Source organism: Grammomys surdaster, unplaced genomic scaffold (genome assembly GCF_004785775.1).
Source record: "Grammomys surdaster isolate TR1022 unplaced genomic scaffold, NIH_TR_1.0 138, whole genome shotgun sequence".
NCBI lineage: Eukaryota > Metazoa > Chordata > Mammalia > Rodentia > Muridae > Grammomys > Grammomys surdaster.
Window position 1 is genome coordinate 9077376 of NW_021604596.1, and position 18249 is coordinate 9095624.

The window sequence follows — 18249 nt, forward strand, 5'->3', positions numbered from 1 at the left end:
AGAAGATGCTCGAACATATAACAAGGACATATGCTCAACTATGTTCACAGCAGCCTTATTTATAATAGCCAGGATCTAGAAAGAACCCAGATGTCCTTCAACTGAGGAATGGATTCAAAAAATGTGGGATATTTACACAATGGAGTATTACTCAGTTATTAAAAACAATGAATTCGAGAGTTTCCTAGGTAAATGGATGGAACTAGAAATTATCATCCTGAGTGAAGTAAGCCAATCACAAAAGAACACATGGTATTCACTCACTGATTATTGGATATTAGCCCAGACCCTTAAAATGCCCAAGATTCAACTGACAGGCCACATGAAGCTCATGAAGAAGGAAAACCAAGTGGGGTTGATTAGGTCCTTCTTAGAAGGAGCAACAAAATACTCAAGGGAGCAAATATGGAGACAAAGTGAGGGACAGAAACTGAAGGAGGGGCCATCTGAAGACCATTCCACCTGAGTATCCATCCCATGTGCAGTCACCAAAGGTAGATGCTGATGTGGATGTCAGGAAGTGCATGCCGATAATAGCCTGATATAGATGTCTCCTCAGAGGTCTGCAAGAGTCTGACATACTCAGAGGCAGATGCTCACAACTAGCCATTGAACTGATCATGGGGTTCCCAATGGAGGAGTTAGAGTGAAGACCATTGGAGCTGAAAGGGTTTGTGGCCCCATGAGGAGAGTAACAATACCAACCAACCAGAGCTCCCAGGGTCTAAACCACCAGCCTGGGAGCACTTAGGGAGGGATCCATGGCTTCAGCTGTATAGGTAAGAGCGGAGGGCCCTGCGGGGCATAGGTGGAAGAAGAGATCCTTGACCTCATGAAGGCTGAACGCCCCAGGGGGTGGGAATTTGAGGGTGGGGAGGTGGGAGTGGGGGGATAGGTAGGGGTACATCCACAGAGAAGGAGGAGGAGGGGTGAGGAGATAGGTGGTTCCTGGGTGGGTGGGGGATGGGGTAAGGGGACAACATATATAATGTAAATAAAACATCCAATTAAAAAAAAACCAAAAGCTGTTAAAAAAAAGAAAAAATAGTGATCACAGGATTCTGTTTATTGTCATGCATGTTCTTTAGTTATTTGGGTTTATTGTCTTCCTTGTTCCTGGACTATTTGCATCTATTGTATTGCTAGTTCCTCAACCTAGAACTGACCTTAATACTTGCATGTAATTTAAACAGTATAAAGGCAAAAAAGGAGGAGGAGGGATAGGGTAGGGGATTAATGAGTGGGGGAATGGGGTAGGGGCATGCCATCTGAAATGTAAATAAATAAAATATCAAATAAAAAAGATAAAAAATGTATTTTTTAAAATATGTAATGCATCTAGGGAACAATGCTAAATTCTATGACCATGAATAATCTCCATTGCCAACATCAACATCAGGAGAGTCTATACCAGATGACTTCTCAATGTATTATACTTAATCACTCTTTTTAAATACACATATATACACACACAGAGACACACAGACACACAGACACACACACACACACTATTCCTGGAAAAAGTCATTAGAACATACCCATCATATTTACTATGAGTGTGGCTCTCAGAACTTAACACTATGATTGAACACTGACCTTTAATATCTATAGATGGATGATTAATGAAGCACACTTTTGTGTGTGCCTAGGATGGCATTTCTGGAGAGTCACATCCTGAGGGCTCTGACCTCAGGAATGGGTGGTTCCCTTGGTAGAGCCATCACACAGAGACATTACTGAGAGATAGTGAAATGACAACGAAGTACAGGTGGAAGTAGGTCACTGGCACATGACCTTAGAGCTGTCTTGCCTCTGCCCCTTCTTGCATTCCCCTTCTTTATTTAGCCATAAAAATATAAACTCCATCCACACAACCATCTCTTGTCCATCACAACCTCCCTGCCTTGATGGACTCATAGCTCTGAAGCTGTCAGCCAAAACACTTACAGCCTGCTCCTATAAGTTGTTTCTGTTACATATTTTAGTCACCCCAATGACAAAGTTACAATGTCACTTTCTCTGAGAACCCACAGAAATTTCTGTCAAGTTTTACTATCAGGAATATTTGTACTCTGTGTGTGTGTGTGTGTGTGTGTGTGTGTGTGTGTGTGTGTGTCTGCATGAGCGCATGTGTACACCTGCATATACCTAAGGTCTCTTTCCTTGATCATTGTCCATCTCTACCTTTTGACTCATTAGGCTAGGCCATCTGGAAAAAGGATCTATCTGTCACCATGCCTGTCCCCAATGTTCCAAGGCTGGGCTTACAGGCTTGCGCTGTGATACTCAGTTACGCCCATAGGCTCTAGGACTCTGAAGTCATGTTCTTGTGTAGTAGATACTTTGATGATTGAGCAATCACCCTAGCCCTTTCCTACTTCTTATGAAACAATGTTCTTGCTCAAATGTTCAAGTTCATATTTATATATATATATATTTCCGCAAGCTCAATGTGCCTGATCACATTTTATCTGTATATCTACCTTCCACTGTACCTTTTCCCTTTCTTAACTGTATCATTTGATCAACAATTGAAAGCTAATTAATGACCATGAGAAACTTAAGAGCTCTATAATAAAAATAAAGCATCCTCTAACAAAAGCATAGTCATCTTTTAGAGGACTCCACAGAAGCTCCCTGATATGACATGCTCCACGTTGAGGCAATTCTTTGCACTTTTGGAGGAAAAAACCCAACAAAATATACACACACACACAAACACACACATACACACACAAACCTTATATGTAATCCTTTAAGCTTTTGCATATCTACCAATACTTGAATTTTAATTTTCTCCTATTTCAAAGCCAACTCCCCCCAATATGCCATGAACTCCAGCTACACCATGCAGCCCCCTGCCTGCTATCTCTTCTATGCTGTGACACAAGCTGCCCCATTTGCCAATATTCACTTGCCAAAATCCCATTCTTTCTTCCAAGACTAAGTCAGCAGTTCTCAGGATGCCAGACTGTCCATGAGATCTGAAGCGACTGACCTAGATTCTGAAGAAATGTCCATTTTCAAAAAGCTTTAACATTAGCCTCATTTTGAAACCTGCCCTTCCTCCCACTGCAACCAAATCTGTTTGCAATCAGTCTTGTGTTCTCCTTAAACCTAAAGATCCATAAGTCTTCTGTGTTTTCAATGTCATTTGTGTTTCCCTTTGTACCATAACCAGTTGATAGCCAAGGTATATATAGCATTCACTGTGAATTTCTAGCACTAATATAGATAACCAACAAGTATACAATCAGGAACAACAGGAGGATGAACTTAAATGTCTTTAAAAGTTCAGCAGCAAAACACAAATGTATCACCAAGTATTCTGACATTCTAATGAGTTAAAATTATTGATATGCATGAATGGATCAAGGGGGAGTGAAAAGAACTCGTGTCAGTGTCACTGTGGACTGGGGTGGAGTGGTAGAGGTCACAGGTCAGACACTTCCTCTTTGAGGTTTCTTCACTGACAAAGTTAAAAGGCTCAATGATGAGCTCTGACTCCCTGAACATGAACTTGAAATGCTGCTTACCCAGCCTGACCCCAGAGTCTCCATCCCCAGGGCCACTGGGGTACCAGTCAACCACTTTAGAGGACATAAGAGACTTCAAGGTCACTAAGCAAACAGTGTCCACAACAGATTTTCAGACTTATACATTATTCTCTAATCTATTGTCATCAGCTATATGTAATCCATGTATGTCTTACACTATTTCTATCTTTATGTAATACTGGGTTTTTCTATCCTTTAAGTGATTAAAAACTTACCAACATTTCCTGAATATCGCCCTAAGTGTATTTTAAAAAATTTTGTTTCATCCTCTAGCCAAAAATTATCATATGAAGCATAACCAAAGGTGCCATCTTCAGATTCCAGGGCGACATGAAGCATAAAACTCGAATCTTTCTGGTTCACTATGTAAAAAATCTTTTTCAGTCCTAACCAAAATTCTCCTGTAAGAGAAATACTTTGTTTTAATGCATTTGGCTCAGATGAGAACAGTCTCTTATTAGTGCATGTCAGCGCTCTTCAGTGTCTCCGTAACTGAGGAGACTCACCATTAACTGTGGCACAGGCGACTTGGCCCAACCAAGTCATCAACCAGCTGGTATTTAACTAACTTATTTTGCTAATAATTGCTAGTCAGTTCACTAGGCTGAAAAGAACCAGACTAATTCATTTTTGTCTCCCAAATTCAACTTAACGGTGTATTTAAAGACTAAGTAAAAAAGTAATTTAAAGACTAAGTAAAAAAGCAAGTTTTACCATTAGGGCATGTCGACAGAAAACTTGTTGAAATTATATGGCAACTAACAAACAATGCGACCCCATAAATGTAGGAGTTTTAAACCCCAAATCAACTGTTCCTAAAGAAACATTTCCCAAAGGCACTCAGCTAAAGTTGCTTTTTCTAAGTTTGCTATTTTCTTGAAAAATACTTATGAATAAATATTTCTTTGTTTAAAAGCAGCTTGCCATCTACCTATGAGAAGAAACAAAATGTGGCCACACTGAGGCCTCCCCAGACTTAAGTCAATATTTCTAAGACAACTATAGCTTGAAGGTGGATTATATTAGCAGAACTCCATAACCATGTTTCTTGCGTGTACATTATAGCTACTGGTTTTCTATCTCCCCATATCCACCATGGATTATAGCAAATGTGGACATTCCTGAAATACAACCTACTTAAATTATGAAATTACAGGATATAAAATTTCAGAAGGTTTGGACATAATGAGTTAGACAGTATTGAAACTCAGGAAACTATGACTAAGATATTAAGTTCTTTTCCATGGATATTTTAGCTACCACCCTATTAGAACTGAAACGAATAAGTACAGGAAAAAGTGGACACATTGTAGGCTGGGCTCCTACAGGACCTTTTAGGTTCATGATCTTTACACGTTTTAAGCTTCTTTCAGCTTCACTCCAATCTCATGTTTAAGAGTTAACAGCACGCCGGGCGGTGGTGGCGCACGCCTTTAATCTCAGCACTTGGGAGGCAGAGGCAGGCGGATTTCTGAATTCGAGGCCAGCCTGGTCTACAGAGTGAGTTCCAGAACAGCCAGAGCTATACAGAGAAACCCTGTCTCAAAAAAAAAAAAAAGAAAAAAAAATCCTTCCTTTCATTTTGGGCTGGAGAGATGGCTCAGTGGTTAAGAGTCCTGACTGCTCTTCCAGAGGTCCTGAGTTCAATTCCCAGCAACCACATGGTGGCTCATAGCCATCTATAATGGGATCTGATGCCCTCTTCTGGTGTGTCCAAAGACAGTGACAGTGTACTCATATAAATAAAATAAATAAATCTTTAAAAAAAAAAGAGTTAACAGCACATTTTATTAAATCTCCAATATAGTTTAATTGTACTAAGCATATAACAGTCTCAGTTTGAAAAAAGTGTCTGCCTGTAGATTTTCTTAGTCAAAATCCTTACCATCTCCCCCTAGGAAATAATCAGGAGGTAAGGTGACATTTAATGTTCTCTGAGTCCAGAGGATGGACTCAAGGGGAAACCAGAGATCATGTTGACACAAAGCAAATACTTAACTGCCTGCAGCTCAGTTGTTATGTCACAATTGACCAAATGTCTTCCAAAATCACTGGTATGCCTAAAGCCACAACTGACCAAATCCCTGGATAGCATTATGGGATGTTAGGTATTTAAAATTATAATAAAAACTATAGTTAAAATAGCATAAATAATATCAAAAACAACTTTAGATATTTTAACTAATGCAAAATCTGAAGGGTTCAGAAACATTAGCACTCCTGTTTGCTATCAGAAGTGATGCTGCCTCGTTGCCATGATATAATATGATTTTACAATTCACCCAGGATTTATAATATTCAAGTTTAAAGAACAGTAGTGTACTATTACTATCTCATAGTAATAGTTTTATAAAATTACATTCTGTTCAAATCAAACCATTTGAAATGAATGTAATTTTATATAACTATTACTAGAACCAAGGTCATATGCTTTGATTCTATTTTTTATTGTCTTTTAAGTCTATGACTTCCTGGGTTTTTTTATGTTTCATTCTATGAACAATTAAGAAGCACCTGCAGACAACAAATTCTCACTCAAATAACATTTCAATTCATCTCTAAAAAAATTGTATCTTTTTTAAATGTGTGTTTATAGGTGTTTTGCATGAATGTGTGTCTGTGTACCTTGTATGCACCTGGTGCTCTTAAAAGCCAGAACAGAATTCTGAATCCCTTAGTGCAGGAGTAACAGACAGTTGTGAGTGCTGGGAATTGAACCCAGGTCGTGTGGAAGAACAGCCAGTACTCTTAATTGCTAGGCCATGTCTCCAGCCCAGACTTCTAGGCTATAACTGAATTTTTTTTAATAATTTGACATAAGAAAATAGAATTTAAATCATATTTTTACGTTCATATAGATTTACCACTCTTATATTCATATAGATTTACCAATGCTGGTACAATTTAAACATAAGACACCACAAAGGAAGAGAAAAGTAAAGCAGAAATGCATAAAATTTGACCTAAAAGGTCTCCAAATCCATCCAGGTAATCACACCACAGCCTTTGGAAGTCAGTTGTCCCATCGAGCCTTCTCTGAAGTACAGTCCATCCTCCTCCTCTGAAATCCATGTCGCATGTCACCTACAAAGGGCCAAGAAAAAAAACCATTGTTCTCATTATCTGACATTATATAACTCATTCATAACCTATAAACAAACACAAGAAAGTTTTAAATACCATGCATTCATATTTTTAATTCTCTAGAGATATTACTACTTAGACAAACTTATAATTAACATAACTGCAGCCCTGTGTGAGATACTTTTTAAAAGACATAACTGTTTGTAGTAACTGTTTGTAGTATTTATTTATTCCTCAATACATTCAGGAATAACAGCAATGCTGTGATATGCCAGAGAGATGGCTCACTTTGCAAATTACCTTGTTCTTTCAGTTACAGTGCTGGTCTTTAATGTGTTAAATATAGTTGCCTGCTTGCCTCCGGTTTCTCGTTCCTGAACACTCTAGTGTCTCTCAATCTGGTGTTCAGATTGACATTTCAAGACAGAAAAGCATGATCTGAGCCCAGTCAGCAGGTGCTTACAGGTGCCTCAGTTGAAACTGTGTGAAATGTACCGCAGGGTTACATAGAAATGACAAGGGAAGAAATCAAAGTAATTCCCTCTACCTGAAACTTCCCACTCAGAGACAGAAAAGAAAAAGAAAGCCACAGGGGAAGCAGCACCAGCACAACCACAGGAGAGGTGATCATGCAGCTCTCGCAGGCTGAGAAGCCCTCCTGCTACCACAGCTCACATCCAGCCATGGATGCGGAGGCAGAGTGACTTAGGTAGTTTTAAGAGTACTTCCCACCTAATTTCCAATTGTTTCTGACATCTTGTTAATAGAATCTTCAAGAGAAATTATGGTAATACCTTCAGGAACAGAAACTAGTTATATCTACTTAGAAAAAAGGTTGTTGTTGTACAATATAGACTATTGATAAATTCCAAGGATCATAATTCTTTTATACACTGAGAAAGTACCCAGAAAAAAATTATGTATACACACACATATATCTTTTCTATTCTTTTTTTTCTCTGTGTAGCCCTGGCTGTCCTGGAACTCACTCTGTAGACCAAGCTGGCCTCGAACTCAGAGATCTGCCTGCCTCTGCCTCCCAAGTGCTAGGGTTAAAGGCATGTGCCACCACTGCCCGGCTTATCTTTTCTACTCTTAAGCATCATGTGCAGTAGGTTTCTACTAGAAATATAAGCAAATAAATTCTAAAGATGAGCAAAATATAATTCATATTATTTAATTTCATCATGGATCAGCTGTCAACATTCCTTATGCTCAAGTAAAATTTTTTTATTAATTTTTTTTAATTTTTGAAACAAAGTCTCACACTGTAAAACCATGTATCATCAAAAGAAAGTATAGCCACCAGTAGAAAGAAAAGTAAAAGTACTTCAGAAAGCCCCAAGTCACAGGACAACTTTATTGTCTAGTCTCCACAGTAAATTAAAGCAAGGACTTGTACTGTATAGTTCTGCCTCCATACAGGTAGCACAAAACCTTGCAACAAATAGATTTACTTTAAGTATAGTGTAATTATGGAAACTTAGACAGGAAACTGAAGTTCATGGTCTAAGCAGAAAACGTAAAGGAAACCAAACTTTAGAAACTGTAAGTATTACTAGCTTATTTAAAATTTCAAGACAAAGATTAATAATAAAAAATAAATATTAAGATAATTATAATTTTAATACTAATTAAGTTACATTTATATTTACTTTACTCTGTATAATAAAGGAAAACTTTACCTCAAATGGGTAGCTAGATCCTTCTGGAAAGATTATATATAAACCACTAGGGGTTTTAGTGACAGAACCAATTGAATCTTTAATATCAGTGCAATCCAAACCTAGGAAAATAAAATTTAGTGCACATTCAGTTGCACCCAAGAGACTCACTTAACAGCAGAAAATTGACAATCCTTGCTGAAATTGTTGCTACAACTTTTAGTGTGATGTCATGAAAAACTACCACAGTTTTAGAATTCAAGAGAAAAATATATGAAAAAACAGGAGTTAAAGAATTTAGGCTGCAGTAAGTCCTCACAGAAAGCATCTCTTTTAGTGGTTAGTGTTTAAAAGTCTCATATTCTGGGGGTGGAGAGATAGCTTAACAGTTAAGAGCCCCAACCACTCTTGCAGGGGATCTAAGTTATGGTCCTAGCCTCCAAATGGTGGCTCACAACTGTCTGTAACTTGAGTGCCAGAAGATCCAACACTCTGGTCCCCTGCACTCATGTGATAGACATAAACTCACACTGGCACACACACACATACATGTAAATAAAAATAAAACAAATCTTTAAAAGTCACATTTGAGACCTTTAAACTTACGTATTGTATAATTATGTGTTCTCTTTTCCAATGAATCTAAGTTATCCCAAGTTTTTCTTTAATAAGAATGAGTAGGGAGGAGAAAACTTAAGGAATAAGTAGGTTAACTATAATTAATACAACCTTGACCACCAATGCCAATAACAAAAAGATGAAGAAGTCAGTTTCCTCACCAACAAGAAATAAAGCGAGCCCAGTGTATGTATGCTCTATCTACACAAGTTAAAGCTGTACCGGCCCCCCAACACCCAAAGCATTCATTTCCACAAAGGATTATAAATATATGTATGTGATACCAATGAGCTGAGGAGTATTGCATCCTATTTGAAGATATTCTAGCATATATTTTATAACTCCAATTCCTTGATCCCAGTTACTTGGGAAACTAAGGCAGGAAAGCTTGCCCTGCCTACATAGTTCAAAGCCCTTGAGCAACTTATATAAGACCCTGTCTCAAAACAAGAAGTAAAAAGAGGGTTGGGGAATAACTCACTGATACATCATTTGCCTACCATGCATAGATCTCTGGGTTCAGTCACAAGAACCACCTCCTCACAAAACCATTTTCGGAGCATCACTTACTTGGGTGATTTGAGTTTGAGGTTAACTACTTCCTAGCCAGAAACCGTTGACTAACCACTAGAAACCTTAGAATATTTACCTAATATAGTGCTAACTGCTTCATAGCATTTTCTGGAGGTGTAAAAAGCAGCCTACCACACAGATGTAGAAAACATCTCAACAAAAATCTTGGTATAAAATGTTGTTCCCCTTCGTTTCCAGGAGATGTGGTTTTGTTGCTTGCATTCTGAACTGTGGAGAGACATTCTTATAATGGAGCCATGCTCAGAGGGGTGGGAGAAGCCCACAGTGAAGAACGGACCTACAGCACAGCATGTGCTTTCTCATCTCTCCTTAAGTGTGAGCAGACTTCTTGGGTTTGGGGCTTTGTATGTCATGTTCTCTACCTGATGCTGATGGTATAAGGCAAGTCTCTATGTTTTTCTTGCTGTGCATCACATAAACTTTCTGTGATTTATTCATTCACCCCTCACAGCAACTCTGTTAACTAGCAAAGTTAACTAGCTTTTATGGTAACTTGTCTGGCTTCAGAATTACCTGAATTCAACACTTAGGGATGTGTACATGAGATAGTCTCCAGAAGGTTTATGAAAAAGAAAGATGCAACTGGAAGTTGGGTAACACCATGTTCATGGACTGGGATCCCAGACTGAATAAAAAGGAGGAGGCAAGCTGATCCCCAGCACTCCTCTGTCTGCCTCCTGACTGCGGATGCAGTGTGACCAGCTGCCTCACACTGCAAGCCTCACTACAACCATACAGTGGATGTTCCAACTGTGAGCCCTACTATAAATCTTTCCTTCTTTGTTTTCTGTCTGGTATTGTGACTGCAATGAAGAAAGACAAATAAGGACTTTTAACTAACTGATGAGGAAACTAATAGCAAGGATTCAATAGTGTGGAGACTCAGGGCCAGCCTGACATGGGAGTTTATGCTCGGCTACCACTGAGGAGAGGTGTGGTAGAGTAGGTCATTGTAAAGAAACATGTGCTTGTCCTCAGAGCAGAACAAAGAGAGGCTCAATCCCTGCCTGTTCCCTCCCCCTTCTAAGAAAAACCTAGGAATATATATTTGAGCCTTAGTAACAATTATTTGCTTGGAATTTTTATATAAATTTATATTTGTAAGACCTACAAAACATTCTTAGAAGCATAAGATGTAGGAATAAAAAAGTTACATTTTAATATTTAAAAAGTTAACTTTATATTTATTTCTGAATTAAATGTCTTTTTCCTTTGTTGTATCCAAGTTTGAAACATGTGAAAAAAGCATTTTTCACAGGTAGGAGGAGCTCTAAAGCTTCTCTTCTGAGTGAAAAGTACTTATTAACAAAAGGTCAGGGTGGGGCGCCAGGATAAAGCACCTACAGTTACCTGATGGTCAACAGATGCTGAATATTACTTTACAGCTATGGCTCCAGACAGTGGAAAAGTCCCTCGGCCTAGGAAAGGACACGTAGTATAACTGGGTTAATGGCAGATACCAGTTCTCCAGGCTGTTAGGAAACAGTGTGAGTGGTATGTTCAAAAGCTTTTCAGTGCACCAAGCTGTCCAGAAATTGTTGAGTATTAAAACAGAAGCGTGAAGGCTGAAATACCAGTACTCTTACCATGTGACTGAACAGCCCTGGGAGGGAAAGGATCCAGCTGTTTTCTAAAAATTTCTGTAGTCAAAAGGAGAACTTGATTCATGAGCTCATTAACCTAAACACAGACACATGAGGCACAGTTATACTTAGCTAAATTATATAAATGCTGTCGCTAAGCCTCTCTAAGCCAGCAGAGGAATGCCTTCTCTTCTTCTAAGTTGGATTCTTAGTGTTTTAACACAACAAAGACATAAATAGCAATCGTTCACTCAGTAGTGTTGTCTGCCCCTGTGGCTCTGTTCTTACTGTGTCTCAAGAATTGCTGGGTTTCTTACTCCCTCCCTTTGCTCTTCCGGACTCATCCTCCATGCCAGCTGTTAATGGGATGATGCTGTTTCCTTACTTTTACACTAAATGACCCATGGTGTAGCAAGATTTAGCTTCTTATTCTTTTAGTCAGAATTCCTTACACATTCCCAGCCTCACCAGCCCTCCTACCCTTGTACCACGTCATCAGTGCCCTGTGAAGGGAATGTTGTCCTCTCCTCACCCAACCTTATAATATCTAAAGCATTAATTCACTGCTCAGCTCACAGGCTCTCTCTTGTGAGAGGCTTCCCATGTCATTCTGACAGATTTCATATCATCTCTATTTTTCCATATTTGTTTTCTCATTACCCCTTGAATGAAGGCCACTGCTTCATTGCAATATGTTACACTACTTCTCAGATCATAGGTGCTGAACATTAATGCATAAAATGAAATGACTGTACTTCCTGACAGCTATGTCAATGTGCACACACAAAGTAATGAAACACCAAAAGAATTCCACACCTGGCGAGACAAGTAATCCAAAGATGCTTGTTGTTCATCCATTATATTTCTTAGTAGTTCTTTGGTACTTCTTGTATAAGAAACAATAGAATTTTGCAGGTTTCCTTAATGAGAAAAAAAGAATGACTGCTAAACTTAACATTGTTGTATAAAACAATTACAGGGAAAATAATGAATTTCATTGATTTGGGATAAATAAAGAATAGTTTCTCAATTTATCTAAGTGTGTAACTATATATTTTAGTTAGTATTTATTTATATTTACTAAAATATACTTTATATTTACTAATATTTATTAAAATAGGATCAGCCAAAAACAATTGTTTCAACATTCTTAATGAAATTATGTTTCCTGATAATATAGATTTCCTAAAATGATCTATTTAATTGAGAAACAGCATTCTTAATGCCTACTCTCACTTTTAGAATAAGAAGTTTAGAGGCAAGATATAGGGTTCAATTTATTTTGGAAGTGGAAGACAGGATCTCATGTATACCAGGCTCACTCTGGACTCCTTCCAAATCCTCAGGCTTCCATCTCTCAAACTCTCCAAAGCTGAGATTACTACACAGGTGACATGTGTCAACTTGCCTAGCCATGAATTACTATTATACGATAAAGTAAAATGTAATTATTTTTTTTCAAACAGGCCAGTTAATTTCAAAAATAAATCTTTGTTTTATTTTTCTAATGCTACATTTTATATAGCCAAGTTGCTAACAGACACAAACACATCATTAATATTAACCAAAGCTTTGGAGGCCAGAAAGATAGCTCAGTAGGTAAAGCACCTGCCAGAAATTTGAAAACTTGAGTTCAATTCCTAGGACCCACATGGTAAAAGGAAAAAACTGACTCCTGAAAATTGCTCTCTGACCTCCATATGTGTGTCCAGGTATGTAGGTGCTCATACATGTATACACACACACACTAAAAAATAATAAGTAGATAAAAACATTAAGATTCAAGTTAGTTTCTGTCTGAACTTGCTTATTACATTTCCCTTTGAATGACTGACTGACTGATTGATTCCTTTGTCATGTGTGGTTTTGTCCTTATGATTGTACACTTTCACGTGGGTGACTTTTCTTAACCCTCAGGGTATAAATTGTCTGATGTTCTAAATAAAGCTAACCATCACACACACACACAAATAAAAGAAAGAGAGAAAATATCCAATATTCCTTATTTTTAAAAAGGCTGCACAAACACTACAAATACTTTCCCTTCAGGCATTTGAGATCATGTTGCCGTTCTGTCATAGTGTCCTAATATTTTTAACACAAAAAACATCCTTGGGGCTGGAAAGATGACTCAGTAGTTAAAAGCACCGACTTCTTTTGCAGAGGACTCAGTGGTTCGTAGCCAGCTGTAGCTTAGATCCCAAGGGATCTAACAGCTTCTGGCCTCTACAGGTACTGTATGCATGTGGTACACATAACATACACTCATGTAGACAAAACACACACACATAAAATAAAGATAAAATATTTTAAACATCAACAACAATAAAACTGCAATGACCAGGAAATAAACATCAACTATAACTGCTTCCCAGACTGAGACAGTCTCACCTGTGACAACGGTAATGATGTCCTCTTTACCAAAAGGACCCATATTTCACAGACACTTTTTGAAAGTTTTTTGTATTCCTATGCTTACTCATCCTAACACTAGAATGGCATTAATCATTTCTAACAGTGTTGAGTCTATTTCATCCAGCTGCATCTCTCACTCATATTTTCAGTCTCTTGCTTTCTCTTAGTTCTCCCCTGAATTTCCACATCTGTCTTAATGGGACCAAAATGAATTCATGGTTAGAGCCTGGGACACTTATGTTATACAGAAACTAAGCACATTTGGTCAACTTTTTTGCACTCCCTGGCCTGCGAACAACTGTCCCATAGGAACTGGACCAACTATCAGCTCCCTTACCCCAGCTGTTTTTCTTTCCTGCACCCTGAACTCTGTGTGTAGCAAATGATAGGAATTATTGCACAGTGACTACAGCACAAGTACAATGACTAAAACCCTAATTGTGACCTTTATTACTTCAAATGACTACAGTTATACTAAGTTTATTGCATTAGTTATTATAGTTTTCAGTGATAATGTATTTTTAGAAACATCCTCAGTGGAGTAAATTAAAAAAAAAAAAAAAAAACAACCTTGTGGTGAAATTTCCAGAGTTCAGATGTAGGAAGTAAAACAGCCCCTAGTAAATTAGTGTGGCCCTATTATCAAAGCCCTCAGATTTGCCCTTCTTTCAGTGATGTGTAGATACAACTCCCTGGAAGGAAGATTTCATTGACTTACTAAATATCTATAAAGTATGTAATTATTACATAAAGCATCTGGCCTTGGGTGACAAGAATATAAAATAATCCTTATAAAACTAAGGCATATTTTTCTCTGTCAAATTTTGATCTCATTATACCTGAGGTAATTTTTTCTTTTTTTTTTAATTGGATATTTTCTTTATTTACATTTCAAATGTTATCCTCTTTCCCGGTTTCCCCTTGAAAACCGACTATCCCATCCTTCCTCCCCCTGCTTCTATGAGGATGCCCCCACCCACCTCTCCACCCTGGTATTCCCCTACACTAGGGCATCAAGTCTTCCCAGGACCAAGGGCCTCTCCTCCCATTAAAGGCCCTCCTCTGCTACATATGTGTCTGGAGCCATGGGTCCCTCCATGTGTACTCTCTGGTTGGTGGTTTAGTCCCTGGGAGCTCTGTAGGGATCTGGTTGGTTGATATTGTTGTTCTTCCTATGGGGTTGTAAACAACTTCAGCTCCATCAGTCCTTTCCCTAACTCCTCCATTGGGGTCCCTGTGCTCAGTCCAGTGGTTGGCTGTGAGCATCTGCCACCTGAGGTAATTTTTAATACTTACTGCACATAAAATGTTTTTCTTCTTGAGTTGTTTTGGTCTTAGCATCACATGATTCTCTACAATTCTCCTTGTATACAGTATCATTACTTTGACTTTTCTCTTTGAGTTTAGCTTTATCTTCCACATTGTTACCTACTAAAGAATCCTTCAGGTTATGAAATAGAAACAAGAAAAATGCATGAAACTATGCCATCAGAACTTCTATACAGTATAAAGACTGTAGAAAAAAAGATTAGAATTTGAAATATACAACGAAGACGATCACTTAAGATATAAGCTAAACTGATTGTTTTAAATTGCCACAAATAAACTTACGGGTACAATCTGGATTGGGTCAATACTTGCATTGTCTCTTTTTCTTCTCTAACTCTAAACACACTTGCTTAGGGTTTGCTCCCACTATGACTTGGCAGTTTTGATCTTTATTTTCAACACACTTGAATGTGACAGGACATACAATCCCTTGGAAAAGGGCTAAGGAAATCCCTCAGGTATATCTCCAGTACTTCTAGCCAAATGAAACTTTTGCTACCAACTGTTTAACATTGTAAGAGGAATGTGTAGGAAGATTTGCTTTCACATAAAATAGTTAAAGATTTGAAAGGATAACATAGATTTTAATATTATCATAGATAAAATTAAAAATATGGAAATTTTGCTTTGCAAAACTTGGTGACATAACATTAAAAGGATAACACCTTACATTAATAAATATTAGTGTCTTAAATATCAAGACATACTTTGATAAAATGGTGCCTATTGGAAGCTGTAACAAGTTTGTCCTGTTCGAGACACTGAGAGACTGATATATAACTAACCATATTACAAAGATATTTGCCCTTATAAAGAACTTAAACTTGGCTACACAAACCATTCTAACTTTCTTGCTCTCTCTCCACACCTCTATAATAACTGACAGAATTGATGTTTTTAAAAAACGTATTATAGGCCGGGCAGTGGCGGCACATGACTTTAATCCCAGCACTTGGGAGACAGAGGCAGGCGGATTTCTGAGTTCGAGGCCAGCCTGGTCTACAGAGTGAGTTCCAGGACAGCCAGGGCTACACAGAGAAACCCTGTCTCGAAAAACTAAAAATGTACTATAGATATTCTTTTTTCAGTAAGGCCCTTAAATTTTAGTATATTAAAGAATGAAATCATTAGTATCTATGCAGCTGCTTCAGAATTTTTTCTTGTTTCAACCAGAGAATCTTGGAATTTATTTGGTTGTGATATAATGGTAAATACATTATTAGCATTAAAAAATGTAAACCAGGGCTGGAGAGATGGCTCAGTGGTTAAGAGCACTGACTGCTCTTCCAGAGGTCCTGAGTTCAAATCCCAGCAACCACATGGTGGCTCACAGCCATCTGTAATGGAATCAAACGCCCTCTTCTGGTGTGTCTGAAGATAGCTACAGTGTACTCATATACATAAAATAAATAAATATATCTTTAAAAAAAAAGTAAAAACTTGACAAAGCTTGGAGATGTATATCTTCAAAAAAATGTAAACCAATACTTAAATATACAGGCATTCAAATCCTCAGTTATTCATAACATTGCATATTCTATATAAGCTGGCTCTCTGATTTTATTTTAGATAAGATAATCTTACATCCTGTTTAAATGCACATAGGGCTTAATTTAAAATGTCAAAGTTGACAGATTACCTTTCTTTATAAAGAGTGATTTTTTTATTACCCATCAGATGTCTTATTATCAAACATACTAGGGAAGCTGTGAATTAAAATATCTTTAAACAGTTGAGAACTTTCTTTAAAAGTTGATGTTAAATTTAGTTTATTATCTTGAAAAAATGTAACATTTAAGAAGTCTTAATTTTGAAACAAAATTTTAATTGTTACATTAAACTATATTTGTCATATAATTTGTATTTCAAGCTTCTATTATATCTCGAAAGCTAAAACGGCTTTCTAAGCTAAAGTAATATTGCTAAATTCTTACCGTAGAGTGAGGAACACAGCTGCCCTGTACAGCTTCTCCACAAATGAGAAGACACACATTTAAGAGCAAGAGTGATTCTTGGGATGTATACATCATCTTTTTCTTGGATTAATAAAAACACTTCCTCAAATATCAGCTCTCTGTGAAAGAATAGTGCATAGAGTCATCAGTTAAAAATTTCTGGAAATTGTACAGCACAAACACACGTGATTCCAGCTTCCATGCCCTTTCTGGAAGTTGTACAGCATAAATACAGGCCAGTACTTACTAGCTTCTAAGCCGTCATCTGAAACAACATCCCTGAGTAAAAATGAAGGCAGCCCACATATTAAATGACACAAATCCTTCCCATTGCTTCATACCTACAGTGCAAACTTATGTGTCTTATAAGGCCGTCTAGTTTTTATTTATCTATCTTTTATTTCTTTACTTTATATCTTAATCACAGATTCCCCTCCCTCCTCTCCTCCTAGTCCCTCCCTCTCACTTCCCCTCACCCATACCACCCTACCTTTCTCCTCAGAGAAGGGGAGACCTCCCATGAAGAACAAACAGCTCTGGCATATCAAGTTATAATAAAACTAGGTATATCTTCTCTTATTGAGGCTAGACAAGGCAGCCCTATAGAAGGAAAGGGGTCCAATGGCAGGCATTGGAGTCAGAGACAGCCCCTCTCCAGTTGTTAAGGGTCCCACATGAAGACCAAGATACATATCTGTTACATATATGTAGGAGGCTTATGTCTGTCCCATGCATGTTCTTTAGTTGGTGGTTTAGGTTCTGTGAGCCCCAGAGAACCCAAGTTAGTTAATTCTGTAGGTTTCTTGTAGTGTCCTTGAGCCTTCTGGGAAATTGGAGAAGGGGGCTGGTGGAGTTGAAGGCTTAAGTTGGGGTAGGGGTGGCAGAATGAGGGGTATGGTGGTAGTAGAGCAGTAACCAAAATTAAGGAAATATAAACAGTCTTTAGAAACCCACTAGTTTGAAGGCCAATTTTTAAAAAACATTTAAAATGGGAGTTTGAACAAAGCTATCATCAGTAGGTGGATAAAGGTTTCACCCAGAAGACATAGGTTATTAAATGAAAATCTCAAGGCCAGACATGGGATACTTCCTATGAGTTATTGATCATGGTAGCCCCAGCCAACAAAACAACATAGGTTATTGCTATTGTTCTTAGTTTCCTACCAAAACTAGATGATAAAACCATATTGCTGAAAATATTGCATATTTGGTTACAAGGCATAGAAAAATCAAGTTGGAACTGACCTGGGAACATCTCTCCTCATGGCTAAATTTCATAGTACTAGAAGGTGCTATGTGTTCCACTAAGACAGAAAAGTCCTCAGTGGACCTACCCAGTGTGTACTCTACATGCTACAACCTTGATCTGCCAGATAAGATGTATCCACAGGTACAACAGTGACGTGACATTACAGAGGTACACAACTGCTTTGGATTTGAGGCCAGCTCC

At 37.9% G+C, this 18249-nt stretch overlaps 1 protein-coding gene across 1 annotated transcript in view; it reads right to left on the reverse strand.

Annotated features, from left to right (window-relative positions):
- Angptl5 (angiopoietin like 5) overlaps positions 1 to 16874 on the reverse strand; it is a 31558-nt gene extending 14684 nt beyond the window's left edge. Inside the window, exons 1-7 of the mRNA XM_028763317.1 lie at positions 16779 to 16874; positions 14812 to 14956; positions 11917 to 12020; positions 11104 to 11197; positions 8327 to 8427; positions 6521 to 6641; positions 3773 to 3958 (exon numbers count right to left, since the gene is read on the reverse strand). Of these exons, the coding sequence (XP_028619150.1) occupies positions 3773 to 3958; positions 6521 to 6641; positions 8327 to 8427; positions 11104 to 11197; positions 11917 to 12020; positions 14812 to 14956; positions 16779 to 16874 (847 nt within the window). The remainder of the gene's footprint in view (positions 1 to 3772; positions 3959 to 6520; positions 6642 to 8326; positions 8428 to 11103; positions 11198 to 11916; positions 12021 to 14811; positions 14957 to 16778) is intronic.
- Between the last annotated feature and the right edge of the window lie 1375 nt (positions 16875 to 18249).